The sequence below is a fragment of the Balearica regulorum genome, chromosome 18 (assembly GCF_011004875.1).
Source record: "Balearica regulorum gibbericeps isolate bBalReg1 chromosome 18, bBalReg1.pri, whole genome shotgun sequence".
Lineage (NCBI taxonomy): Eukaryota > Metazoa > Chordata > Aves > Gruiformes > Gruidae > Balearica > Balearica regulorum.
The window spans coordinates 11,044,083-11,072,044 of NC_046201.1; the positions used below are offsets into that span (position 1 = coordinate 11,044,083).

General features: G+C 51.3%; 1 protein-coding gene across 1 annotated transcript; it reads left to right on the forward strand.

Annotated features, from left to right (window-relative positions):
• Positions 1–849: 849 nt before the first annotated feature.
• On the forward strand, positions 850–27,962 carry LOC142604376 (heparan sulfate glucosamine 3-O-sulfotransferase 3B1-like). Its single transcript, XM_075770520.1, has 2 exons — positions 850–1,475; positions 26,903–27,962. The coding sequence occupies exons 1-2, from the start codon at positions 1,024–1,026 to the stop codon at positions 27,519–27,521; spliced, it is 1,071 nt and encodes a 356-aa protein (XP_075626635.1). The 5' UTR covers positions 850–1,023; the 3' UTR covers positions 27,522–27,962.

Here is a 27,962-nt window from a genome sequence, read left to right on the forward strand (position 1 = left end):
CACAGGGTGGGGAGAGATGTCCCCATTAACGAACATTAACCAGAGCATCTTAGAGCCCAGCAGTGATCTCTAATTAAAACTCTCTCAAATGTCCTTTTCTGTGTGGTTTTACAGCACTAGATGATGCTGGAGACCCACTTTGGTTAGGCAGAATTTACGCTTGGGTAATATAATGTATCAGACCTTGATAATATTCCATGGATAGATGCGCTGGCCAGGGGACAGCGACAGGGACACCTCTAGACAACACCTTTCATCCCAAAAATACTTTCCAGAAGCGGGGAGATCTGTTTCTCTCCAAATCCATGCTTTATCGTAGCCGATAATCTCCTGTTACCCGCATTTCCTTGGTATTTTGGGTTTTTTTCATATGCAAATTCGCAAGGGAAATGTGATATTTTAAACCTTCCAGATAGCGACTAACGCATCGGGAAAATGCATTTAGCTAGAAATAAAAGGTTTGTTAGGAAATCAGAGAGGGGCGTGCGAGATTGGACGGGACTGGAAGGTTTCGAATCACGATCGTTGAATCCTCATCGCCCTCCCTTGCCCCGGCGTTGCCCCGCGGGTCCGTAAGGGGCAACGCCGGGGCAAGGGAGGGCGATGGAACCGGTGCCCCGACGGTGCGAACCCCGGGACCGTGGTATATCGCTGCCCCCCCCCCCCCCCCGCACCCGCAGCCGCCTTATCAGCCAATGAACGCTTCTCTTTCCCTCCTTCACCCCACCCCCGAGCGCCAATCCGTTTTCTGATTGGTTCCTCCTCCCGGCTCATTATACGGCAGGGAGAGGTTGTGATAGGTTGAAGGCGCTGTCCGTCGGTTGGGGTTTTATTGCCCGCCCCCCCGTTGCTGCCTTTGCCTGCGCTGCCGGCGGCGGGAGAGCGGCGCTGGGGCGGGCAGCGGGCGGGCAGGAGAAGAGTTATGGGGCCGTGCTGAGGCTCCGCGGTGTCCATGAGGCTCCGGGCAAAGCCGAGCCGAGCCGGGAGAGCTCCAGCCATGCATCCCGGTGAGCCCGCGGGCACATGGGGCAGCGCTTGAACCGCTGCCTCGATGTCCCCGTCGCGTTACCGCCGCTGAGGCGGAGGCTCCTGCTGATTTTCATCATGTTCTTCCTCTGGCTTTATATGTTTTACTCTTGCGCCGGCTCCTGCGCCGGGCTGGCGACACGCGGTTCTCCCGGACCGTCCCGGACCGTCCCGCCGCTTCCCCAGCTGCTACCGCCGGTCCCGGGGGAGCCGGGCGAGGAGAGCAGCCTGGAGGAGCAACGGGCAGCGCCCGACTCCGCCAGCCCCATCTCCAGCTTCTTCAACGGCTCCGGTACCAAGCGGCTGCCGCAGGCCATCATCATCGGCGTGAAGAAGGGGGGGACCCGGGCGCTGCTGGAGTTCCTGCGGGTGCACCCCGACGTCCGCGCCGTCGGCGCCGAACCCCACTTCTTCGACCGCAACTACGAGCGGGGACTCGCCTGGTACAGGTAACCACCTCCCCGCCTGCACCGCGGGGGCTCCGAGGGGTTGCGGGGGGGGGGGGGGGGATTGAGCGGGTGGGGGTCCCCCGTCCTGCCCTGCCCGGCCCGGGGTGCGCCCCGACCCGGAGCCGCGGGAGGTGCCGGCGCTGGGGCTGCGCGGTGCGGGGGGGAGCGCCCGGGGCCGAGTGTGAATGTTCCGCTAAATACATCACCTCCCCGCCACGCACACCCGAAAAAACAGCCCCCTAATCGTAAAAAAAACCCCAAAAAACCAACCAAACCCTGCGCGGAACTTGCTTTCCCCGTTAGTCCAAGCGGCGGCAGGGGTTTTGCAGCCTTTATGCTAGCCAAACCGTATTTAATCTTTACATAAAGGTTAAACATTAATTTAATTTGGTTTTTAACACTCTCATTTCGTTGTGCTTTCAGAGCTTTTGCCCGAGCGTGTATTTTTCCTTCAGCTGGGGGTGTTGCAGAGGGATGGCTGGCGGGTCCGAAACGCCCCTCGGGTCGGGGCACAAGGCGCTACCGTGCAGTTTTCCCAGCAAACGCAGGTTTTGGGGGCTTTTTGACCCGTTCTGGCAACCCGGGACTGGCAGACGGCAGCTCCGCGTTAGAGATAAAACTTCCTCGATCGCTCCGTACGCTCTTTCTCCCGTTAACTTTCTCCTACCGCCGGAATCAGCTTTATAGCTGATAAATTGTTGGGGCTCGCAATTTCCAGCCTAGCGCCGGGGATAAGACGGCGGTGCGGTAGGCGGTGGGGTAACGTGTGCTTTGGGGACGGGATGAAACCTTCTGGCCGCGGGGGGGGGGGAGTTATAAATTAGGGGATTGCATCCTCCGAGGGTGGATGTGGATGGGATTTTGCGAGGAGCAAAAATTCCCTGGGCGTGATGTCTGGGTGCGGGTGGGCGTCCAGAAGCAGGAGGAGAAGTCGGGTGTTCCTCAGCCCTGGTGGGACACCGTGCGCGGGGCCGAACCGCCTTTAGGTTTCTTTTCATCCTTTTTATGGTTAAAAGTTCCTTTATCAAGACTATTTTGAATATGTCTTTCTGCTGAGTGTTTACAGGAATGCTAAAGGAGCAGAAATGGAAACTTTGAAGCTAGATTGGAGCTGTGAAGTTCTGAATTTTAACCTCTTTGTAGTCTTTGAAACTCCCACCCTGCCAGTCCGATTAGGTTTACGTCTCTCTTTTTTTTTTTTTTTTTTTTTTAATGTTGCCATCCCTCAGCAGTTAGTGAAATGAATGCAGGGTAAGATCTGGCGAGGAGGAAGTCTTTTTTTGAAAGCACTTTCGTTTTATGAAATTCCAGAATTTTGGTGGAGGATGCAGCGTGTGGTCCCATAGCGACCAAGATGAAATCTTTATAAATTCAGTTGGTTTAAAAAAAAAAATATATATTAATCGCGCATTTTTGAAAGGAGAACTTGCGTATAACAGAGCAGAAGACCTGTCAGGTTTTATTAGCAAAATGGTGTTGTACGTGTTGAACTCTGTTTTTAATTAGGCACCTAAATTAGACCATAAAATGGTTGATTAATCTTTTACAAGTAAGAGGTGGAAGGGGAGAAGGAGAGAATAATGCTTATGATTACATTAATCTGTTATCCCAGATGCAGTGGGCGAAAGTCAATATTTAAAGGCTGCACATTATTTTTAAATTTGGAGAAGTTGGCATCAAAGTTGCATGTAACTTTTTAAAGTTTCACCTTATCAGCTGCTTAATTTTAAGCAGCACGGGCCCTATCCCTGCAAACACACTGCTACAGTAGTAAATAGCAGCTTTGCAAAAGGGGAGTTTTAACTGAAATACAACAAATCTTCAGGTCTGAACGGTGACGCTCCCAAGCAGCGAGTGTAAGTGATGCTGAAGGTCTCGAAATCACTCGGGTACGATTCACCCTGAGGATCGGAGCGCGTTTGTGTGGGACCCAGATCGATATGGCGGGGGAAGACTAAATAATGCAAAATAAACGGGGGGGGAGGATGCGTTTGCTCAAATCAGCAGAGAAGTTGTTTGGTAATTGTGCATTATTTCAAAGTTCAATTTGAATTAGATGTAGAAGTTTGTTCCTATAAATTTCAGCATTAGAAATCAGATACTTTATAGCTCAAAACTCCCACTGCCTTCAGTGAATCTTGGCTTCCCAGCACTCCTCCAGAGCGTGCTTATTTCTCCAAACCCTAATGAGGCTTTTATTTATTATCTTAATGTCAATAAGGAGATGCGTTTGTATTTTTATTGTTAATGGCCCAATAAAATCAGATTAAAAATGCTGTGAAATATCTGCCATGCCAGCCGTCGCGCAGAGAGCTGGGCAAGCCTTGTCTCTGTTTTTCGGATGCTTTTGCATAAATCGAGTGGACTTTGGAACGGGGGAGTTAGTCGTGTGCTCAGCACCCGGTCCTTGCTGTTTAAATCCAATTGCCTGGCTTTGAAAAGATGAAGATGCCATTTTTCACCCACGTCTCATTGGAAAGTATATTTTATTCAACTGGCTTCTGCCTAAATTTGGTCATATCTATTAGGAGTTTTTGTTTAAGTTGTTCCTGCCATATAATGAAGTGTTCCAATGTAACATTTTTTCAGATTTCTGAGAGGCAGGAGGCATCACAAATTTGCTTATTTAGCTTGATGAAGGCTTGTATTTTGGGGTATTTGCAATTAATCATATTTATGTTAACTACTGATCTCTGTCTAAAGTTTTCACCTATAGAAAATAACTTTTGAAGGAGGGAATACAAACTTTTTTTCTTGCTCCATTTTCTGTCAAGCCAAATGAAATCTTTTTTTTTTTTTTCCTTTGTGTGGAAGGCAAAACAGCATCAAGTGGTGCTGACCGCCATTCCTAAAAAGCAGAAGGAAAAGAGGGGAAAAAATAAATTGATTTTTCGATAGCGAGATAGCTAGGAATCTAATGGAAATAACTTCTGTACGCACGTTGCGGGGCTTTCCCCCCAGTAATGAATACAGCATGTTAACTGCTTCAAGTGAAAATATGTACCATGACAGAGGAGAAACGGGATCCAGCCACTATTGCAAACTAATTTTAAGTAGCGCCTGGAATTTTTGGATAATAAAGAAGTTTCCTCTTCGCGGCAGTCGGGAGTTGGGCTCCGCAGCCTGTGCACACATGCGTCCGTCTGCCCGGACGATCAGCCTGCCTGGCAGACCCTTGGGAAGTTGCTGTTTTCTTACGGGTTCAGTCTATGGGTTGGGGGGAAAAAAGTGTTTCTTGCAAGCCTAGAAAATCAGTTATGGAGATTATTAATTTTTATTTTTATTTTCCTTTCTTATTTAATGCAACAACGATGTGTTTTTAAATACACTAGGGACTTGAAAGCCTTTTGTCCTGTAATTACTGTAAGGTAAGAAAAAAAAGATCATGTCATTAGTGTTATGTGTTTGGGGTTTTTTCTTTTTTTTTTATAATGGTAGGCCCAGTGGGCTGTAGTACCCGGTCCCTCCTGCCACGGGCTGAGCGTTCCCAGCCCCACTCCAAATCACTGATCTATGTTTTCAGTCTGTAGCCCTCTGCTAGGAAACGCTGTGCCATGGCTACGCTGGCTATAATCTCGGTTGCAGTGCTAGCCCGAGCTCCTCCACCTCTACCAGCTCAGCGGGGAGATCTCTTTTTCTTTTTCCTTTTTCTTTTTTTTTTTTTTTTTTTAATTTTTTTTTTTTGAGGGGGAAATTCTGAAAACGCTGGGGCTCCATCTTCCCGCTATTGCCACGCTGCATTAATTCATTCTCCGTGCTGAGGCTGTGGGTGGTTTGTGTCGGCAGGATCAGGCCCAGTCGTCTGGTGGTGTGCGGTAAACGGCTCCAAATGTGCGTTTCTTAGACTCCCCAAAATAAGCACTGGGGGCCTTCATGTGCAAAGTGCTGCTTCACAGCAATTCCTGAACTGGGAGAAACTTCCTCTTTTTCATTTTAATTTATTTATTTTCCCCCAGGAGCCTCTTTGTTGCCCCAAGGAGTGTGTGGGGGTACGAGCAGTGCGGCGCTGATGCTTGCAGCGGGCCAGGCTGGGAGCAGGGGAAGGATAAGGCGATAATGATTTAAAGTTCCGGGGTGAAAGCCCTGCTGAACCGAGGGCAGATCTCGCCCCTGCGTTGGGCTGTTCTCTCTAAATCCTGACTTTTTGGTGGTGGCAAGGGTGTAATACCTGCCACTTAATTGCCACCGCGCTTCACAGCCTCCCGAGCGGGGCACGGAGGTCTCGGTGCAGACACAACCGGGTGCTTACAAAACTCAACGTGTTGTTTCCGCTGTCTGTCGCACGGTTCGTTGGCCTTGGGAAGTTTGGGAACGGTCTTGATTCTCCCAACTGAGCTTTGGGTGCAAATGACCGTGTCTGAGCAAAGACCGATTCCTCCCGCGCGTTCCCGTGAGCTGTGTTTGGTTGGAATGAGCGTATCCTAAAGGACAGTTGTGTTCTCTGGGGTGGCTTTGCCAAGCAGCTTTCTCATTGAGAGTTTTGTTTAAAAAAAAAAAAAAAAATTAAAAATCAACTATTGACCTTACATTGTGTCACGCTTAAGCGAGCAGGGACTTTTAATGGTCCCCTCGACGTGCTCACAGGGTTCAGTGCCCCCTTGGCCCTTCCAGCGGCTCCCCGTGATGTTGCCCGAGCCGCTGTGCAAATTTGGGAAGAAAATGGCCCCAAAAGAGGAGGGCTGGGCTGCTATAATCAGTCAGCAAGGCCCTTGTGTTTGCATGGGATCATTCCTTTAGATCTGAGGAGGGTTGAGTTGTTCAAACAGATGGCAAAGATTATTCGTGTTGCTGGGGTTTCAGCGCGCTGCTCCGTTTCAAGCATGTTGCCCGATATGACGCACGTGACAAGTTCTTCCCAGCACGACGCTGGGGGGGACGACATTGTCTGCCGTGATCGGGTTTCATGGCCTCACCTGTTGAGCTGCTGAACTTTGCAGAGTTGACCATGCATTGGGGGTGACTTATTTGGATGGTGGATCTGCCCGGCTAATCGCATTAGCGCAGCGCCGCACGGCGTGCCGGGGAACGTTGCGCTCCTCCTTGGCATGGAATGATGGGAATGGAAACCCACGGGCACAACTCTGGGTTTGGGATTTTATTTTTTTTTTTTTTTCTTTTCAAGTGGGCCACGGCAAATGTCTGTAACACACACCGAGCTTTGGGTACCTCAAGGCGCTTCCAGTGAAGGCTTTGTTTTTAAAAGCATCCAGCGAGCCCCAGATGCGGTGGCTGTAACAATTCTACCCAAACCGCCGTTCTTTGAGCTGTGTTTCCGACCTGGCCTGATCCTGGACTTGTCTTGCCATCAGACCTCACTTGTTAAACTGCTCTGTCTGCTTGAGCCTGGATTTGGTGCTATTAATCCATCCCAAGTAGGAAGAAGTCTAATTTAGTGATCATTCAGCATGAACGTTCATGTCTTCTGGTGGGGCCATGGGTGATCAACGGGTTCAGGGGATAATGAATTGGCCGGGGCTGTGCAGGATGGTTAATGTATGGGCTCAAAGAACAACAAATAGCAGGGCACGTTATTTCAGCGGTGTAATTAGGGGGTCAGGGGCTGTCGGCTGCTACCTGTTGTCACCACGTGGTGTGCGAGGAGGGGCTGGAGGAGAGGCTGCTGCTTTGGTTTGTGAAATGACTAAGTGCCGTGTTGGGTCCTGACTTGCTGCTGATGACTGTACCGGGGCTTGCCCATGCCGTTGCAATTTCAGGTCTTTCAGCAGCTCGGTGTGTGTTTCTTAATTAGATCGCGAGAAACGCAGTGTGTTTTTTCAAGGAGCTCTGCCCAGCGGCTGTCATCAGCGACTGCCGGGAGGCAACCGAGTAAACGGACCTTATCTTGACTTTCTTAATGGAAACGAGGGCTCCTGTGATGAAACGTATTGATTATCAGCAGGCTCAGAGGCAAGGTGGGGTTAACTCAGGGCAGGGATTTACTCTTGGCCATTAGGGAGTTGCTCCTGGACTGGAGGTGGTTGCAAGGTGCCCACAAATGGGACTGGAAGGGCATGGCATCGTGCTGCTGGTCCGGCGAGGGGAGGAAGCCGAGGTCAGGACCGTGGTCCCAGTGTCTTGAGCATCTTTCTGCCTGGGGATGGTGGGGACTGCTCAGACGTGATGTGCAATAGAGCTTGGTTCATTCATAAACGTGAAGGGAAGGCAATAAGCTCTCCTGGTGCCACATTGGCTTCAAGTGCTCCCCACGGTGGTTTTCCTCTGAAGACAGAGGAGGAAAATGGACTCAGTGATGGTGATTTCGCATGCGGTGGTGTCGTACTGGGAGGGGTGAGGAAGCTGTGTGCTGGCTACCTTGGCTGCTGCCCTGCAAGACCTCGCAGCCCGGCTCTGCGACTGCGTGTGCTCCTGTCTTGGGAGTCATTCAAGAGGCTCAGAAACTTGGGTGGTTGGGGGTTTAGGTGATGCTGGTGGGAATGTTAGAGGAAAATAGGTGTAGAATTGCTGCTGGCAGATGACCTCGCACTGCTTTCTAGTAAATGAATAATTCACTTTTTAAAATTTCTTCCTTTAAAATACGTGAGCACAGCAGTGCCCTGTCACGTGGTGGGTAGCAGGGAAAGAGGACTTTAAATAAAGAAAATAATGCCATGTTCTTCTAAATGCTTTACATCTGCATTAACCTCCTCAGAAACGTCCTGGAACTAGCCTGCTTCAAAATCTATTTTGTTTTTTTCCTCTCCCTACAGAAAAGGGATGATCCCTACTGAGGGATGCTGTGACTTAGTGCTGGGCATTCATGGCACTTTATGGCAGCACAGGATTGACCCAGAATTTATTTTGCAGCCGGTCTTGGATGCAGGGCCACGCGTGGCTAGCCCTGCTCTCGATGTGGCTTTACACCTGCAAATCCACCAAAGTGGCTTGTTTATAATAAAAATGAGCATTTGTAGTTTCTCCCTTGAATTGGCACAGCCTCTCCCCTCCGGTGCGCGTTCCTGGCAGCGCAGCAGGCAGCTCTTCCAGAAGAAAGTGAGAATTGTGCATGGGCTTTTATTTTATATGCTGATGTATAATATTATAGGTGGATGTTATATTTTTATACATCCCCTGCTGAATGTGAATGCAAGGCCAAATCCTTTGTTGCCACAACCACAGTCCGGCAGTACTGAGTGTGGCTGGAGTGAAAACATTGGTTCTCTTTTGGAAAAAAATGTACTTTTCACACGGGAAGTTGGCTCTGATGAGGAGACGAGCCTTCAGCAGCGTGCTGGTGGCCAGGACCGGACCAGGTCCCCAAACTTCACGGTGTTTAATGCAGTCTGAAGTCCTGCCTGGGGGAGGGCTCCAGGATCGGGCCCTCGGCATGTGTCCGTGTGACCGAGCGCTGAAAATGTTTCCTCAGGACCCAAAATCCGTGACAATGGTTAACTTGGATAAAGCAGCCAGACAAGCTTTATATTAAAGCCCCAAGCTTGCAGCCTGTCTCAGGTATCGAATACGAACTTGTCTTAAAACTTAAGTCTATGGAGCACAGGTGGGTGGCATGGGAAGGTGTTGGAAATCTTTAGAAAACTGCTGATTTGGTAAAGAGTGATTAAATGTGGGGAAAAGCAGAATACACTGGCATTACGCTGAGGTTAAATTGCATTAGTATTTTTGCTTTGGAGTGGAGTCCGTCGGGCTGCAGCGGGTGGCTGAGCCCGGGTGATGCTCCGGCTCGGTGCAGAGATCTTCCCGTCACTAGGGGGAGGACAAAACCCCGGCGTTTTATTAATAAAGTGCTTTGCTGCTTCATTCAGCTATTAAATATTTGTTTAAAAACTGGCAAGGCCTGCAGCTTCGGCATGCCTTCGGTTTGTTTTTTGTAAAGGTGTGTTAGACTTGGAATGGAAGCAGGAGGTGGTGGATCAAACAGCAGGTGTGTCCCAGCCCTTGGGTCCCAGCAGTGCCTGGACGCGGTTATACGCGGGGCTGGGGACGCGGCTGCTAAATGTGCATTGTGGAGGGACCCCGGGGCTTTGCTCTGCCCCGTGTCTCTGCGCGTTGGGATGAAGGCGATGCCCGATGCCGAGATGCCGTGCCTCTCTGCTCTGAACCCCCTGCACCCGCCTCTGGTGCCACATTTAGGGAATTGTGCCGGATCGGAGCCGGTCCCTGCGAACACCCAGGCTGTCCCCATCTTCTGCTGGTGGGCTGGGATGGGGGAAGCTCCCGAAGGTCTCGCCTGGGAGCAGCGGGATGGTGGGCTTTGGTGGGTGTCAGCAAACATCCCCGAGCATCTGCCCTGGCTTCTCCATGGCTGGAGTGAGCAAACTGAGCTGCCCAAGAGCCAAACAGCCTGAACATTGCCCCTTTGGAGGAAGGGCTTAGCAACGTCTGTCTCCTCTCTTTCCCAGCACTTGAACTTGTTGCAGCTTAACCCAAAGCTTGTAGGTTTTTTTGTTTGTTGTTCTTTGGGATTTTTTTCTTTTTAATTTCCCTCTTGAGCTGGTCTGGTAGCTAACAAGCCTTGGGCTGTCTGCATGGCATTTTGAAAAGCAGAGGGAATAGCTAATAGGGGGGTGTTGAGCAGCGAACGAAGCCTTGGGAGAAGATATCGGCCTTGCCAAAGCAGAAGTGGAATAGCCGGTTAGGGTTTCAACCTGGGTTTGCAAGCCGAGAGGGGCCGGGAGCTGCTGTCTGCTCCGAAGCCTCTTAATTACAGGCTGGCGCTGCCCGGACAGCCGGACGCGCGGGAGGAGCTGCCTGCACCGCGCGAGTGTCTCGGCGCACACCGGCGCCTTGGCCAGCTGCCCTGGCTGCACCGTGGCTGCTGGCTCCCCCCAGAGACCGTTGCAAGGTCACACTGCTAAATGCAGTGTAATAATTAATTAAGCTATATATAAACAGCAAGCTCATATGGTCCTAAAGCAGATTAAGAGCCCGGCAGTTTGCTCTCGCCTGCCTTCCTCCCCATGGTCTTGTTCCTCAGTTCCTCTGCGGGCGAACCCTGTGGTTGTCGCATCCTCAGCCGTCCCAGCAAGGCTTACCAGTTGGGTTTAGCAGCTGCACAGCTGGGTCTGAGCCCAAAACCAGTAGGAACAGAGCAACGCCTGCTCCAGGGCACTCCCCGGCTCGCCCAGTTCCCCCATCAAACCCAATCCTCTTCTTGCTGGTGCTGGAGGAAAGGACATGTGCAGCATCTCTGCCTTCGCGGTGGGGATTGCTTCACCCTGTATCGGTGCCTGATGCTGGGAATAGCTTAGTGCTGGGAGTAGCTACTGGGGTTTGCCTTCAGCAGCAGGCGTTGCAAGACTCCTGTTGCTTCAAGGCTCAGTATAGTAATAGCTGAGCTGTGTAATTTCTTTAACCCCACTTCGGTGTGGGGCTTGCAGCATGGAGGTGGAAGAATAAGCTGGGCTGGGTTTCCTGGAAGACCTACAGCAACTTAAAGTTTGTAATGAGGCTTGAGACTAGAGCCAAATGAATACTTGCCTTGAGACTCCTGTGGACTTGAGATTTCTATGGTATCAAAACTGATGTTTATTTTTTTTTTATTTTCTTGCATCTATCTAAAACTGGTCAAAACTCACTCGCTGCAAACCCCAAAAGTGGAAAAAAAAAATTGGGGATTAGGCTTAGTTTAAACTCCAAGTTACTTTTAATGTAGCTGCAGAAACACCCCAGGAAAATTAAAAATCATGTATTTTAATCAAGTGGAGGTGATGTGCACTGTCAGATGTCAGGGTACTTGAGGAAGGGCAGAGCAGCTTTCTGTGCTTCCAGATCAGTCTGGGTTTTGCAGTCTGGACATGTGCATGCCACGAACCCATCAGCAAAGTCTCATGCTTGGCTTTGCCCAGGAAAACCCTTGGAAAACTGGACGGACCCCATCACTGGCTTCGGGAGGAGTGGGGCAGTGTGTCTGCACTGCCCGTGCTTGCTCCGGGGTCTCTTCTGCTGCTTCTCACGTACGTCTAGTTGCCTGAGGCCAGCACTAGGGATGGGGGCTGGTGGGAAGAGGTGCCCGGGGTTGATGGGCTCCGTGCGAGAGGTTGTGTTTGGGTAACTTGGGTTGCCCATCTCCAGCTCCCTGGCTCTCCGAAGCAGAGCTGGCTTGTCTCTGTTTCCAAGTGCCAGGCTGTATCTACATCCAGGAGATGGAGGCAGAGAGAAAAGGCTTTGTGAGGGCTCACAATGGAGTCCCGAATCAGTTCAGTCCCGGTCGGAGGGGGCCAGGCTGTCTCTTTGGGAACCCAAGGGTATAGAGATCAAAGGTGCGGGTGAGTCAATTACAATTCACATTTGGTTCATCCATATGTTTGGGTATTTGAAAGGCTTCAATGGTAACCCATTTTATATCTCTTATGCCCATTGATTTGTTAATCTGACACTTGGTTTCATCTGAATAACAATAGCTCTCATTCAGAGTCCTCAGTGTTCAGGGAAAAGTCATTTCACTTGGGTTGTGCTCCAAGGCCTTAGCAGACCAGCCCACTGTGCTCTTTATGTAGACGGGCTTGAAGGACCATGGGTTAATTCAGCCGCGTCGCCGGCTCTGGAAGGAAGTCGGCTCCCGATGGAAACAGGGTGGGATGCTGGAGGTCAGTGGTGGGTTTTGGCACATGTGGTTTTGCTCCATGAGGTCCTTTCTGGTTGCCACCGTAGCCACGGACCTGCCATCGCATCCTGCAGGGTGCGAAGAGGTGGGCAGGGTTATGAAGAAAGACAACCCAAGTAGTCAGAAGTGGAAAGCAAGCATGGAGAGCCCTCTTAAATAGAGCCTGAGCAAGTGTGCTGGGCTAGATCAAATCATTGGTATGGTGATTTGAAGTCTCTAATTACGTGAATACCTTTTTAATTAGAAGCAGTGCTTTGCATCTGTTGTACTTGCAGCAGAGCATCTCCACCAGCTGAGCCTGCTCTTTAAAGAGCTCTTGACTGCATTTTGTTGACTGTTTATGGACACGTCATGATCCCACGTAATGACTGGGGCAGGAGGGGAGTCTGCAGACAGACCTGCTCCTTCATGTTTCCTTAATTGGTGCCTGTCTCCCTCCTTTGCTGGGAATTTAACTTCTTCCCAAGGCTGGTGTGGTTCCTTCTACTCTACCCTGAGTCCTGCAGCGTCAGTGAGAACCCACCTTGGGATGTGGTGGCACCATGCACCCGTAGCTCAATTGCCTCAATGGGCATGCTTCTTTTTTGTTGTGGAACTTAATTCTCTTTTCTGTCTTTGATGGTTGGTGTGGGGGGTAAAAAGGATGAGGAGAGACTGGGGAGGGTCATACTGGCCTGATGGGAGATGTTGGGGGAAAAAAACCTATTCTGGACCTGTTCTGTGTCTGTCTCACTGCCCTGGTCTGTTTACCGTGGAGCGATCTTAATTTCCAGTGCTACTCCTTTATGACCGTAAATCACAAGTCCATTAACAAATGACTTGAGGTGACAATCCCATTTGTGTTAAAATGCATTTAGGGATCAGTACTGCGAGGATCACTGGTGTGTTAATTTGCCAGGCCTTTTGTTCCAGCTGGTGGCAAATATAGCTCATCCCAACGGGGGACACGCTGACCGGGCCAGCATCCTGATTACCACTGGTTTGGGTCGTGGTCAGTGCCACCCCTCCCTTGCTGAGAAGGAAGCAGAAGACCTTTGGAAATGAATTGGGGGGGTGCTTAGCTTGGAATAAAGTCTAAACCAATTTTAAATTCCAGACCCACTCGATGGGATGCTCAGGATATGGGACATGCTAGCTTGGCTGGGCACCTTCCCATGTAGCTGGTCCTCCTCTGATGAGTTTGTTCTTCACTGGCGTTACTGGCCACCGGGAAGGTGACCTGTCCTCTGATGGTCAGAGGGAGCATCCCCTTATCTTTAAGGCAGTCGAGGGGGAACCTTGGTGCTGCACGGTTATGTGGCTGGTTTGGGTGTTGCTGAAGAGGCAGGTGGAGTCATGCAGCTGGGGTTTGGCAGCAGTTTGCCGGCATCACTTGGCCTGTGTTAGGAACATGCATGCATTATCAAAAAGGGCAGGAAAAAAATGTAACTTTCTTTTTTTCCGTGTTGAAAATGGAAAGCTGGCTGCTTCCTGAGCTGTCGTTTCAAAGGCCTCTACTGGTCAGGTGACGCTGGATGCCTGTAGGATCCCTTTAGGTGCAGAAGGTGGATTCCTGGAGATCCTGCATGGCTCTTTTGAAGACCTGTAGATGTATATCTGCCTCCAAGGCTTGTTTCAAGCCTGCCCTGGCCCTGCCACCCCGAGAGCTCCCTTCCCACCTGCCACAGAGGAGCTGGCAGGCTCCGGCTCAGCCATCATGTGGAAGATGCTTCGAGGGCTGTCGGTGCCCGGAGGAAAGCGCTGCTGGGTGAATAAAGCAGTTTCCCTGCTCCTCCCCCGCTTTGCTATCCCCACAGTGAGGAAGAGGAGCAGGAGCCGCTGGCAGCCGTCCCTTTTGGGGCTCTTCACGCAGCACAGTAGTTTAAGCCCCCCTTTGGCATGTCTTACCCCAAGGGCAGACAAATCGCCGGGGATGCTCCCCCTGCGTCGGTCACGGACCGAGGGGTGGGAGCTGGGGTGTCGCTGAGGGCAGAAAGGGGCTCCGGGGCTTATCGAGAGGCTTTTTCCTCTAATCGCAGCTGTAAAGCCCCAGCGCAGGAAGGCTGGGCTTGATTAGGAGAAATGTGTGTCAGAGTGGCAAGCGCAGCCCTCCCTGTGCAAACGCTGGGCTGCTCACGCGGGCGTTTAACAAAAGGCGGCATTATCAGCAGGACTTGTTACCTGCCCGTGCAGGCACACAGATTAGGGCATTAATTTCTGTGTTGGGGTAAAACACAAAAGACCTCTCAGCGGGGCTGTGATTTATGAACATGGCAATCGGGGAACCTGGTCCTGCCCGTATCTCGCTGGGCTGGTTTTTGTTCAATGGCTGTTGACTTGTTCAAAGTTTAGTTTGGGGTTGGCTCTTTGGTTTGTGGGTTGTTCTTTTGGTTTTTTTTTTTTCCCTCTTCTAGCAAAATTAGAGCAGGTAATACATGGTGGCTCAGCAGTGCCCCAGGGGAGAGGGACAACGTGGGAAAGGGTGCTGAAGTTCCTCTCCTTGTAGTCCTGTCCTGGGTGGAAACTTGTTAGGTGCTTCTGAACCTTCAGCCTTGGTGTGCTGGGATTGACCACCAGCTGCTTTTGGTGGTTAGAGATGTCACTGGTGCGTGCTTATTTAACCAGAAACTTGATTTATAAGTATGTGCCATAAAAATCCATGTCCATGTAAACTCTACAGACTGCCATCCTAAACCAGACTCAAGAAGGGGTTGCTTCTCTTTTCTGGGAAACTTCTGGCTAATTGCAGCATGGCTGCAGAAACACTGCAGCGGTGCATAGCTGCCGTACAGGTGACGAGGGGGTACATGAAGCGACCATCTTCCCCTGCATTAGATGCAGATGTGCCCTTTGGGTCCAGACTGAGATGCAGGCTGGACTAAGAATACCTCCTGGTGTCCTAGCTGGGGGCAGGAGCCCCGGGGTGCTCTGATGTGGCAGGTCATGGGTAACGGGGTATCCCATGCAGGGTCCAGCCCTATGGCGCATCCCTTCAAGGGAGCCAGGAGGATGCTGTGCTCCACGTGCAGTGATGGGTGGCTCAGCTGTTGAATGACTCACGATGCTACTTGGTCCGGGTATCTAATTCTTGAAACATCTGGTGCTTCTGGGGCACCAGCTGAAAGCTGGCAAGCCGTACGCAGTCTGCAGTGCCAGCTCTGTGCACCTCAGTGCCCGCTTCTGCTTCCATCATGTCCCAGATCCCCACATCCATGGGTTTTAACCCAATGGAGATTTCTCTTTTTGCTTCAAGGAAGCATTTTTCCCAAGACCTGTGAGGAGGAGGGGTGTCTAAAAGACCTGTGAGTAGCAGTGCCTGTGGGGTTTTAACATCTTGGAGAGGATTAGTGCCATTGCTGCAAATTAAGAGAGCAAACTGGTGGGTGTGGGAGCAGTGTGGGGCTACGGACTCTCTGCTGATAGCTGAACACTGCCGGCTGATGCTCCTGCTGCCGTGATGGTCGTGGCTGAGCCTTGATGGCAGGAAGGGGTGAGAGGGAAGAGCCTCGGGAAGAAGCTGCGGAGCGAGCAGCAGTGTCGCTTGGACACGGCTGAGGTGTTGCTGCGTGGCAAAAGAGCTGACTGCAAGCAGTGGGTTTTGTGGTGGGGGTTAGGGGAACAGCCTGGTTGTTCTCCTGCTGGAGCTGAAGCCAAACCCCTGAGATCTGGGTGCTCTGGGGTTGGCTGAAGCCAAGTGTCCGCCGTGTTGGCCCCATCCTCTGCCCCAGGGGACGCTTCTGTCACCTGTGTGTACCACAGCTGTGTTTTGGATGTCCCACCAGATATGATTCCTTTATCTGCTTTTAAGCTTCTTCCAAGGCAGGCTTCCTTTGCTTAAGCCTACCCTGAGCCTTGTAACAGCCGTGTTTTGGGGTTTGCCTTTTTTATTTCTTTCCACAGTTTAGCTGATCACTCCAGACCTTGACTCTCTTGCTTGGCCTTTTTTTTTTGGATGGGGACATTACTTCTGTGCTTGCAGCTGCTAAGCCAGTCCAAGCTCAGCAGAAACTAGTCCCAACTTCCCGCAAAGGGCAGGATCGGTGCTACCCAAGAGTAGCTGAGTTCAAGAAGTAACGTTGCGGGAAGTGTTAAAGCAGCAGTCTCTGCAAGAGGCCCCAAGAGCAGAGCTGCTTCTTGCAATGAATCCGTAAGTGGATCTACCAAATCTTTGCATAGCAGGAGCTTAGTACACATAACGTTAACTCAAGGCTATAAATTTTTGAGGGAAGAGAAATGGCCAGTCCTTCTGGTTGCGATAGAGTAAGAAGCAGAGGCAGTCTGGAGAATTTATTTTTCCCCAGGAGTGAGTTGTGAGCACCGAAATCTCTGCAGATGCCTAAAATTCTTCCTCTTTCCTCCCTTTCAGGCTCTTGTCTGTTTAATTTATAGAGAAAAATTGTTTCCACCACTTTGCAATAAACTCTTGGACACAGTGAAAGTAATCCTGGCTTGTTCTAGCACTGGTGCAACTCTGGAGTAGCCGCTGACTTACACCCACGCTGGGTGTAAGAGCCGAGCTGCCTGCTGCTGGTGCAGGTGGTGAGGACTTCACACTGGTGGCCTTCAGGTGCCAGAAGAGAGGGAAGGAGATTACACTGGTGCAACTGGGGCACTCCCGCAGGGATAAATTCCAGTTAAACACTCCAGCGGGGCGCACTAAGAGGCGACATGGAGCAGCAGTAAAATACACGGCTTGGCAGAGACAGTTGGCCCTGCTGGAAAAAAGTCTTTGGTCCCAGTTTGCCAGTTAGCTCAGTCATGTTTCCTGCTGGGTTTAGGTTTTCTTTCCCCCCTTAAATCATGAGTTTCACAGAACTGCCCCTCCTTACTCTTCTTTTAAACAAAAACGGTCTTTTTCTCCTTCTTTTTTGGGAAACGGAGACAGATTAGAGTACTCTCACATGACTTGACCAGTGGGCAGTGAAGTCCGGTGATGCTGGGTGATATTCCAAAGAACTCACCCATAAACAGCAATTAGCTTTTAATCGCGGCGCTGCTCCCGGCCCCCGCGCCCGCAGGAACAGCAACGTGTGCTCTTTGTCGGCCGGAGCAGCACCAGGGGGACCCGCGGCAATGAAAGGGAACCGGGGGTGACCGAGAGGAGTAAGATGCTCATTTCAGCCCCACCCCCTGACTGTGCTCAAAAGCTCTTATTTTCAGAGCAAAGCACTATTGAAGCGTGGGGACAATGGAGACCAAATCCTTCTGGGGGAGGGGAGGTGCTGGCAATTGCATCTTTTGTTGCTTTTACTTCTTTACTCGCCTATGGCCTCCTCCATCCCACCCCTCCAAGAAATCCACATAGATGCTCGCTAGATGATAATGCAATCACTTTCTTGGGACCTTGCTAATAGGATTATAATTATTACTGGAGATGAACTGGAGTGAATAGAATATTTACCACTTCATCTTAAATTATTGTAAATCCCTCCAAAGCAGCCCTTTGATATGTAAAGTGCTGCCCCTCTCCCCCCCCCCAGTGAAGATAATTATTTAGTGGAAGTTCAGAGCTTTTAAGTATGATGGGGGAACAGAAAGAGGCTTCGGTGTTTACAGAAAGAGGAGGGCCTATATAATGAACTCGTAGAGTTGATGAATATCTTGCCTGGCTCCAGCAAAGGAGGAGGGAAAGTTCTTGCTGAGCAGTTGTAACATCTCGGGCTGTTGTTGGGGGAAGAGGGAAGGAGATAAATGGAGATTTGGCCCTTCCTAGTCCAAAGAAAGCCCCACATATCCGCAGCCCATGTTCAGTCCGTGCATGAGCCCCCCTGGTGACAGCAGCAACGTTTTGGGTTTGTTCTTTAGGGCTGGAGGAATTTCTGTTCGAGGAATGATGAAGTAGGCTGGGAGACCTCAGCCTGGCAAAGAGATGTCTTGGGGGAAGGTACGTTACTCTACGAAGTCAGAGCTGGGCTGGAGATGGAGGGAGGGATTTTTGTCATGGTGCAGGGACTGGGGCTGTGACATGAGGCCAGGACCTGGTGCACGATGGGCACAGCAAGGACCCGGGGCGGACCGTGCACATGGAGGTTCTGCGTGGGTTCAGGAGAAACCTGGACAAGGGGCTGGAAGAGAGATCGTCTGAGGGTTATTAGGTAGATAGATTGCATCAGGCCCAGGAAGGCCCCTGAGCTGAATTTTGTTGGAGGCTGGGAGAGTGGTGGGGGCCAGGGCATGCTGCTTGCCCTACTCCTGCTCTGCCCTCGTCCTCCGGTGGCCAGGTTGGAGATCCCTGGGCCACAGGGGCTTTGGCCTGGAGGAGAGGGCTGCACCCTGTGGGCGCATCCACACGAGCATCCGCAAGCAGGATGCATTTCTCCCAAGCTTTCAGGCTGGTCCCCATCCCTGCGAGCCCTTCCTCCCAAAGGCTGCCAGCGTGGAGCATCAGCTCTGGGGTGGGAAGGGGGATTGCTCCAGCCAGACACCTCCAAGACCAACGTCATGCCTTTGCGTCTGTCACCAAGGACGGGCATGTCCCAGGAGTGATGGCCACATCGCCCTTCAGTCTCAAAGGAGTCTTTGTGGCTCTTTGGCTTCTTTATTATCCTCTCTGGTGAAAGCACAAACCCAGTTCCCATGCAGACAAGGCTCCCATCAAGTGTTTCTGCTCCTGTAAGTTATTCCTCCCCTATAGGCTGCAGCTATACAGTGCCCCATATATGGCAGTTATACAAGGCGGCAGCCCCGCGAGGGATAACATGACGTTATCTTGGTTATGAGTCTGCGCTTCTAATTAAGCCACTTAAACCTGTGAGGCGGGGGAGGTGTTTGGGAGGGAGGTGGGTTGCGGCTGGTGCGGGGCGGGAGGCAGCCTTTGCGGCAGAGGCTGGTTCTGCTCATCACACCGATTGCCGTTCCTGGAGACACAAACCATCCAGATTTTGTCCGGGTCGGGTGCTCAGATGCTGCTGCAAACTCTCTGCTCAGCTCTGTGGCTGTGGCCGGGCAAAGCGCCCCGTGTTGAACCTCTAGGTCTGATCTGAATGCAGTCCCTTTGGGGGAGGTAGATAAAGTCTCCTATACAAAAAAACCCCAAAATCCCAACCCCTCGTTGTCCCCTCCTTGAGGCGCTGCTTGCTTTGATTTGCCGGGGCCGTTTGGTTCGACCCGGCTCTGCCTGCGTGGAGTGGGGAGCAAAGGACCATCTGCCGATGCCCCACGTCTCCCCGCTCCCCCCAGCCTTTGATGGGATGTTTTTTATCCACATCAAAGGAACTTAGATCAGACTCCACGGCTGGGCCGGAGCCTGTTTCGGTGGGGTGTGTGGTGATGCCACCCGTGGCCACCGGCTCTTTGGCCCCATCAAAACCCCGGAGCAGCTTCGTGACGGGGACCCTTTGCGTGCTGTCACCCTGCTCTGCCTCCTTTAATCCCTGAACTCCACAACAGGTGAAGGGCACCTGGCAGATTTGGGGGCAGGGAGCAAGGAGGGTGAGAAAAACAAATTTTTTTTTCCCCCTCTCCCTGCTCCTTTACCTACCCCTTCCTCACTCCCAAAGTTCATTAATTCCCATCATCTGGTTTGTGTAAACGTCGTGGCGAGTGTTTGACGGAGCTGGATAGGGTTACACCCGTTTCAAAAAGGCCAAGGCTGGTTCCCAGCCGTTCCCTTTTATTGTTGTATAATTTGCCAACCCAAACAACGAGCTCCGCGCGAGACAAAGGCACACATGTTGCCCTTACCGCTGGTCATAAAAAGAGGAGAGGCTGCGTGCTACCGTACAGGTCCTTGGTGCAACGGCAGCCTGAGCCGGGGAAAATTTTGGTAAGAAAAATGTGATGTATCAAATAATAAACCAGCAAGTGCTTCCACGCCAAAGAGGAATTTGCTATTGCCTCTTCTCTCTCTGTTTCTTCCTCCTCCTTCATCTTCTTCCTTCTCCCATCCGGAGCTGCTGCCACCAGAAAATGGAGTCAAAGCCAAGTGGGCAATTTTGAAGCCAGTTGGCCTTGATGCTGGTGGCAGGCTCCGCGATGTAATCAAAACACTTTATTACTTTAACGGTCCTTCCCTGGGCTTGTCCGGTTCTTGCTTTTAAGGAGGATTTCTGGGATTTGATGATTTTGTGATCAGTCCCGTGAAGAGGAGAGTGGGGTTGGGATGGGTGCGGTGTGGTGGCCTTGGGACCTGAACTGGTGATGCTGGTGATGCTCTGGGTTTTTGCATCCCAGAGCATTGCAGAGCTCTTGCTCACTGTCATGTGCCGGTGCAGGGCTACAAGCGTGTGGTTTTAGTCCAGCCCTTGGCTGCTCTGATCACCACTGAACATTTTTCCTGCTTTCTGACAGCAACGTGCTGCCTCGGAGACCGGGAATGACTGGCAGAGCGGGTGGGCTGGAAGACAAAGCTGCCAGCAATGGAGATGCCACCCCCATCCTTTCCTGGATGTCTACAGCTCTTTTTCAAGATACTAGATTTAGCTCAATTGACCTAAATTTATTTATTGTGGTGGAGGAGGAGAGGAAGATGCAGAGAAGCAAGGGGATTTAAAATGAGAATTGGCTGTGCAGGGCAGGAGTGGCAGTAAAGCCTTCCTCAAGTGTGTTTGATTTAAGGCAGTGGACGAACAGACTGTGGTTTGAAACAAGTCCTTTGGCTTTGGTGGGATCCTGACCGGAGCAGAGCTGAGCAGGACCGTGCTGGGATGGGGACGGGGTCCGAACTGGTCCTGGGGACGGGACAGGAGAGGGTGCAGTGGGCTGGAGAGCATCAGCATGGGAGGAGACAAGGCTTCAACCTGCCTCATCTTCTGCATTTGTTTCCTTTTAAGCTTTTCCGAGCCGGTAACAGTGGGCTTATTTGCTTTCCAACCTGCAAATTAGAAATGCATTATAAAAGTCATAACAAATTCATCACGTGCACCAAATTGTACCCTGTTCCAGACTGCCTGGGCTTGTTGGCAGCTTGGGTTTTCAAACTCACTGTCACGACTCTGGAGGCTAAAACTCCATCTCCTCCTGGGATGGGAGAAGAGCTTTTGTGTCTACTTTTTCCATTTCTGTTCACCTTCTCACCATAAGCTTTCGATCTAATCTATGTGGTTTCTTAGACAGCCTTTAGGGAAGATTTGGGGGCAGAAACAGGTTGCCAAAATTTGGTTTTCTGGGAAGAAACTGCTTTTTATCTTCTTGAAACACCAGTCAAGAATTTGGGTAGAAACTGGCCAGAAATAGGTTAGATGCTCTGCTTGTGTACCGCTGGGTGGCAAAGCAAATGGTTCTGGATTACAGGCCTGAACTCGGCATGAATGTGGCTGATGTCCAGAACAGTTTGACTTGCTTTTTCTTCCTTTTCCCCTGTTTTCCTTGCTTCTAGGGAACAGCTGGGGAGGGGAAGTCTAGAAATTCTGCACCAAAGGCGATTCTTGCGGTATTTGCTGGCAGAGCTGCCGCAGGGACTGCTGCGAGTGCTCCCTGGTCTGCAAATCATAGCTGCATCGTTATATCCGGACCGTAACAACGCTTCTCTTGTTTTTACAATACCCTACGCCTAGCTGTCCATCTCCTCGAGGAGAGTGTTGTCGTCCTTGCAGAGGGAAACTGAGGCAGCTCAGAGGATTGAGCAAGGGGGGGTGGTCTGGAGCGGAGGGGTTTGAGACTGAAAGGTGCCGTTGCCGCGGCACAGGGCACCCTGATTTTAACACTTACCAGTGGGACTTCAGCTCTTGAGCGTGCCGGGGTGAGCGGAGCATCTCCAAAAGTGACGCTGGGTGGCTCCGGGTGCTGGGTGGGAATATAGCTGGCACAAAACCCTCCCCAGGAAGGAAAACTCATCACCCGCTCGGCTCCGGGGCTCCTGTTCGGCAGCAGGAGCACCTGAGCGTGCCGGGTCTCGGCTGGGCAGCCTGACTCTGACCTCTGCGCGGGCAGACGGCCGGGGGGCCATCGTCTCCACAGCCCCCCCCAGGCTGAGCCCCACTGCAGGGCTTCGGGATCCGGCAGACCCCAGAGGGGTTTATCCCAGCGGGTGTTTGCGAATGGCAGGAGGTGCGTGGGGGGGACCGACAGACGTCCCCGGGGATAAAGTCAGTTATGACTGCCGTGCTCTGCCGTGTGCCAGTCTGTCCTACCTGCGGTGAGTAACGTGGCAACAGGTTGCGGAGGTCCCCTTGCCCCCACCCCCCCGGCCCCTCGCCGTTCCTCCTTGGGAAGTGGCAGCAGATTAGCCCGGAGCCCCTCTGCGCAGACAAAAGCTGCCACAAAGGGCATTAGGCTTCAGGATTGGATTACCGTGTGGCCACCTGTCATCCCCACTTTGTAAATTTATCTCGCTCTGGGTCCGGTTTTCACATTGGAGAAGTTTGCACTTAAAAAAAAATATATTTCCCCTCCCAGTGCCTCTCCAAGGAGCAGCCTGGCGGAGTTCGTTTTAGCATCCCTTCTTATTCCAGGCTTCGGAGCTGTGTGGGGCTGGGGATTAGGGCTGTTTGAATAAAGAGAGCCTTTATTACATTAGTCTAAGTGGTTAATAGGTAAAGTAGGCCAATCCATCTTTAGACTAAGCCTATCACTTCGCCTACGAAGGGTGCAGGCTTCACTGAGGAAATATTCATTAAAGGAAAAGCTTTTCCTCTGTCCCTCTTGACATGTTAATAGCCCAGGGTTAGGGGCTCTGCTCTCCGCCTGCGGAAAATTCATAGCTGTGCTCACGCAGCAGCTCCCTCCTCTCACCGGGACCCCTGATGCTGCCGGCAGTTCTGCCGAAGTCAGCAGAGCGGTGCTGAGCCCCATCAGGGCTTTGCCGGCTGGGCTCGCTGGGAAATGAGGGATGCCGGGAGTCCGGTTGGCACTCCTCATCCTCGCTTTCCTCTTCCACGCTCAGAAAGCAGGTGCCTTGCCTCTTCCCAAGCAGGGATGTAGGGAGAGGGTTTGAATGACGGGTAGAGGCAGTGCTTCAGTGCTGGGACTCTGCTGTGGGATGTTCTCAAGGCCAATAGTATTCCTGGGTTTGAAAGGATCAGACAGTTCACAGTCACTATGAAATGGGATGATTTGGATGCAGATGCTGGCTCCAGAGGTCTTAGAACTCCAGGTTGCCAGAAGGCAGGAGGATAACACGGCAGGAGGGACTGCTTGCCAAGCTTTTCATACTATCTTTATTTTCCACTACAGTATCCGCTGCAGCCCTCAGTGGTGTCTCCATCCAGCCCTGTCCCAACTGGTGCAGCAGCTTTTGTCCAAGGGCTCAGCTGAGCTCCCCGTTTCCCACAGCCCGACTCCCTTTATCCTCTCCCTTTTCTCTCCCATGCGCACAACGGTGGTAGCTGCACCTCTGCCATTCTAATCTTGCAGCAAACAGCCCTGGCAGAAGCTGCCCAGGTCTCTAGCGTGCCTGTGAAGCTTCCATGGAAATAGAGGACTCCACAGCTGTCACGAGCTGTCACGAGCTGCCCCAGGGCTGAACTGTGCATGCACCATTGAGCTGAATGTGGGTTTCTGCAGTTACTTTCACCCAGACGGGTTGCATCCTGCCAGAACACGGTGGCTACAGGTCTTCTGACCATTTCGGCTCCTCTTTCCCCCTCCTGCAATGGCTGTCATTTATTGCAGGCCTTGCTGTCTTGCAGCCCCAAGAGCAGATGTGTTCTGAGCTGGAGTCTGGTCCTCCTTCCACCAACACGTGCGCCCAGGCATGTTGTGTTGGAGCTGCAGTGCTCTATGTGGGCCAAGCTGCCCTTCTCCAGTTGTGGTTTGAATGGGAATAAACACTTCTGGGTGACTTTTCCACCTGTGTGAGTTCAGTCCAGCCAACTTACAAGTTCCTCCTGTCCCTGAGGCTCTGTTGTCTCTGGCTGCCAGCGTGCCGATTGATGCCTTTATGGGAGATTATGAAAACCATGGGAAAGCTGCTCACAACGGGCAAACCCATGCAATAAAACTTTGCTTTCCTGGATGTGGTGCTGTCAGAGGTTCAGACCGCATCCGTGGGCCACAATATTTGGTTTGACTTGCTGCTGTCTAGCTTTTCTGCAGCCACTTTTCAAACAAGGCAGCGTCTGACACAATCTGAAAGATCTTGGTTTTGAGCTGTGCCCAGCAGGCGTCTGGGCATGACGAAGGAAGAGAGTGCTAGAGCTAGGGCTGAAGGCTGGTTTTGGTGGATTCAGTTCTCATTCTTGGGCTGAAGGCTCCATTTCTATCTCTGCTCATTTTACCCCGTGCTGACCAAGCCAGACAGCAGTAGCAGCATCAGTGATGTGCCTTGTCTTGCTTGCCTTGGTGTGATGGGTGACCAGCAAGATGTTCTGCAAATGCCAAGGATTCAGGTCCTCTCCAAAAAAAAAAATACAATTTTGGGGTACTAGACCTGCATGGAATGGAGTGCTCTCATGTTGGATGTCCTCAGCCACAAATCAAGAGTGTGGCATCAAGTGCTAACTGGTCGGCAAAGGGGCTGACACTGGGATGGTGGATGCCTCTCAGATGAAGAGTTGCTCCTTGCTGTCTTCCACTTCTGCGGTGCACTCCTCTGTGTTTGTTGAAACACTCATTAAGAGCTTGTGTTTCCCAACCAGATCAACTGACTCAGCACCTCCACCCCCAGCAATTTCCTCCTGTTTCACAGCCCAGCCCTCTTGTGCAAGGAGGAAAAAATAAGCCTTGTGTCATTCCCAGGAGATGGATAAATACTGACTGTGGTACTCCTGGAGAAGTTGGTCTCAAGGTGCAAGGCCCCGCACAACAAACAATCTGATGGACCTGACCTGAAGCCAAAGGGCTTCAGTGCAGTGCAGCCATCCTGAGCACGTCTTGGGAAACAGTCTCCTCTCTAGGCGGGTCCCAGGCCATTAAGGACTTCATGGGTTGAAACCAACCTCGTAAATCAAGCTGGAAGGCAGTCGGTGGCCAGCGCAGGATGTAGAACTCGGATTTAATGTGGCCATAAAAAGAGACACGACTTAATGAGTAGACTGTCGAAATCTACATCAGCCCACGACAGATTTAGGAGTTGCTCTCTGGGCCTTATTGACTGGCTCCATTCTGCGATGGCGTTATGGGTTTGCAGAGTTGGCCAGAAAGGCGAAGGATTAGTCAGAGTTTTATTTTGGTTACTGGTTTTTGGCACATGCTGGCTCCTGACTTCCCGAAGCTCTCGTGTCCCAGGTGTCTGGTAGACCAGCGTGACTTTTCTCTGCATGTGAAACTCCACTTGCGTGGCCTTGAAATCGCAGCCCTAGGGGTTGCCACCACCCTTGGGCATGGCTGATGTATATCACAAACTGATATATATGCCCTTCCTCCACAGCCCGGCCACCTCTCCCAGTGACCCGTGCAGCTCTGGAGACCCTTTCCCACCATGGTCTGTGGAAAAGGGGCTTTCTGGGCAGCCCTGAGCACACCTCACCTGCAGTGCAGAGGTGTAGTCATTGGGTGCCCCTTGCCAGTAAACACATTGCAGAAGTTAGGGCCAGAAGCTGGTGAAGTAAAATACCAGGTAGAGTGTGAGCTAACTAGTAGTTGCATAAATAGCTACTGACCAACTTTCATAGGCATGTGGTGACTTTAGATTCAGTCAGACCTCTCGTTCCTGGTTTTCCTATTATTTGGCCTCAGAACAGATGGGTCAATTTTTCCCCCTTGGCTTCTTGATCGGGGCAACCGTTGGCTTTAGCACAAATTATCAGTGGCTTTTTTAATTGCAAGGGCCCATGGTGATCTTTGCTGTAGAAGCATAAAAGCGGTAAGGGAGGAGATGGGAACAAACAGCCTCTGCGTGCAGTGTCGTGCGTCCGAGGGAAATGCTGTTTGAGGCTTGCAGATCACTGGCTGGTTATTTCTCTGTGCTGGGTGGATGCTTTGAAAACTTAATCAAGTTTTATAGCTTTAATTTTGTGGCTGACTCCCCTCTTGCCTTTTTTTTTTTTTTTAACTGTCTCACAACCCAGAGCAAATGAGTCCCATTGGGTTATAAAGGGAAAGAATTGGCAAATGGTCTGAAATATTGAGGCTTGCCTAGTGAATGATAGGAAAAAATTACTCTTTGTGCTGCTTCCATCATTTCTGCAAGCTCTCGAGTTTTTCCCCACATAGTTAGTTAGAAATAGCCAGGGAATAGGGTGGAATTGCTGAAGGATTTAGGTTTCAAGAGTGTTTTGTGAGGGTACGTCCTACCCATGAGCTGAGGTTGCGTTCTCCATGGTCGTAGCCTGTGTCCTGACCTGCTGGAGCCTGCGTGGCAGTGGAGGGGAGAGGTTGTCCTTGTTGGGTGCTGGGATGTGCTGAAGATGCCACCAGCAGCTCTTGATGCTCCTTCTAGTGCGTATTAGGGAACAAGTCTGCACAGTGATAGGGATTAGTAAAGCAATGGGTGAAGCTGGGTGCAAGAGGATCCCTGAAGTTGAGTGAGGTCTTGCTGTTGCCAAGCCAGGCACAAGCTGGGGACAAATTGCACGCGCTCGTCTGAATTGGGAAAAGCGTTGTTTTCGGAATGCTAAGGGAAAGCAAGGTGGACGTGCTCCGGTGAGCTCCGACTTTTCTGCTGTGCTGTTCCTCTCATTCCCCTGGGGTAAACAAGCCCTGGGCTGGGGCTGAGGGCTCTCTGGCATTGACCTGAGCCAGGAAGGCTGCCCGGTGTGGCTCAGGACTCATCCTGACCAGTACGTGTGGCCACACCGCAGGTGCAGAGTGCAGCCCCGCTAATCCACTCATGGATAACTGGGAGATTACTCAGCTGGATTTCTAATACAGTGGCCTTTAATAATAATCCTCCCCTAATCCCTAAATCAATGGAAAATGGATTTATCTGTACGAGCTAAATGAGCTGTGTAGGCATTTTAGGAAGAAAAATTCTTGTGTATCTATGTGTGAAAATATATATATGCACATATGCGTATTTTTGTTCCTGTTGCCTGCGGTTCTGACCCACGTCTGTGCATTTTGCTGGCAGGGACCTCATGCCCAGGACCCTGGAGGGGCAGATCACCATGGAGAAGACCCCCAGCTACTTCGTCACCAAGGAGGCCCCAGCCCGCATCTCCTCCATGTCCAAGGGCACAAAGCTCATCGTGGTGGTGCGGGACCCGGTGACCAGAGCCATCTCGGACTACACCCAGACGCTCTCCAAGAAGCCCGATATCCCCACCTTTGAGAGCCTGACCTTCAAAAACAGGACTACGGGCCTGATCGACACCTCGTGGAGCGCCATCCAGATTGGCATCTACGCCAAGCACCTGGAGAACTGGCTCCTCTACTTCCCCATCGGGCAGATCCTCTTTGTCAGCGGGGAGAGGCTGATCAGCGACCCCGCGGGGGAGCTGGGCAGGGTCCAGGACTTTCTGGGCCTCAAGAGGATCATCACTGACAAACACTTCTACTTCAACAAAACCAAGGGGTTCCCGTGCCTGAAGAAGGCGGAAGGCAGCAGCAAACCCCACTGCCTGGGGAAGACGAAAGGCAGGACCCACCCCGACATAGACCAGGAGGTGGTGCAGAGACTGCGGGACTTCTACCGGCCCTTCAACATGAAGTTCTACCAGATGACGGGGCAGGACTTCGGCTGGGACTGAGGCTGGCGTGGGAAAATCCCCTGTAATTACTTGCCCAGCACGGTTTGCCTATATAAAGAGATATATATGTATGTAAAATGTACAGAAATCTATTTTATAATAATTTATTTTTAATTCCTAAGCAATTAATTCACTAAGCTGCCTAACCGCACTGGCTAGAACGGTAGCCTGTAACCTGTTTAACATTCCACGGTGTTTAATTCTAATATGTCTCTCCTTTTTTTGGTTTTGTTCCCCCCCCCCCCCCCTTATGTTTTATCCTCTTTTTGGTTTGGTTTGTAACAGACGGTGCTTCCATTTTTCCTAAACAAAATTTGTATTTAAAAAAAAAAAATCCAAAAAAAAAAAAAGTGAGGGTGGCAGGGGAGGGGCGGGGAGGGAGGGAAAGCACAAATTTATTTTTGTTACGGGTATCTGGCCTTTATAAACACTTGCTTTCCC

Coding starts and splice junctions, on each gene's coding strand:
- LOC142604376 (XM_075770520.1), top strand. CDS start 1,024: ATGGGGCAGCGCTTGAACCGCTGCCTCGATGTCCCCGTCGCGTTACCG. Junction 1,476..26,902: donor CGGGGACTCGCCTGGTACAG/GTAACCACCTCC, acceptor TTTTGCTGGCAG/GGACCTCATGCCCAGGACCC.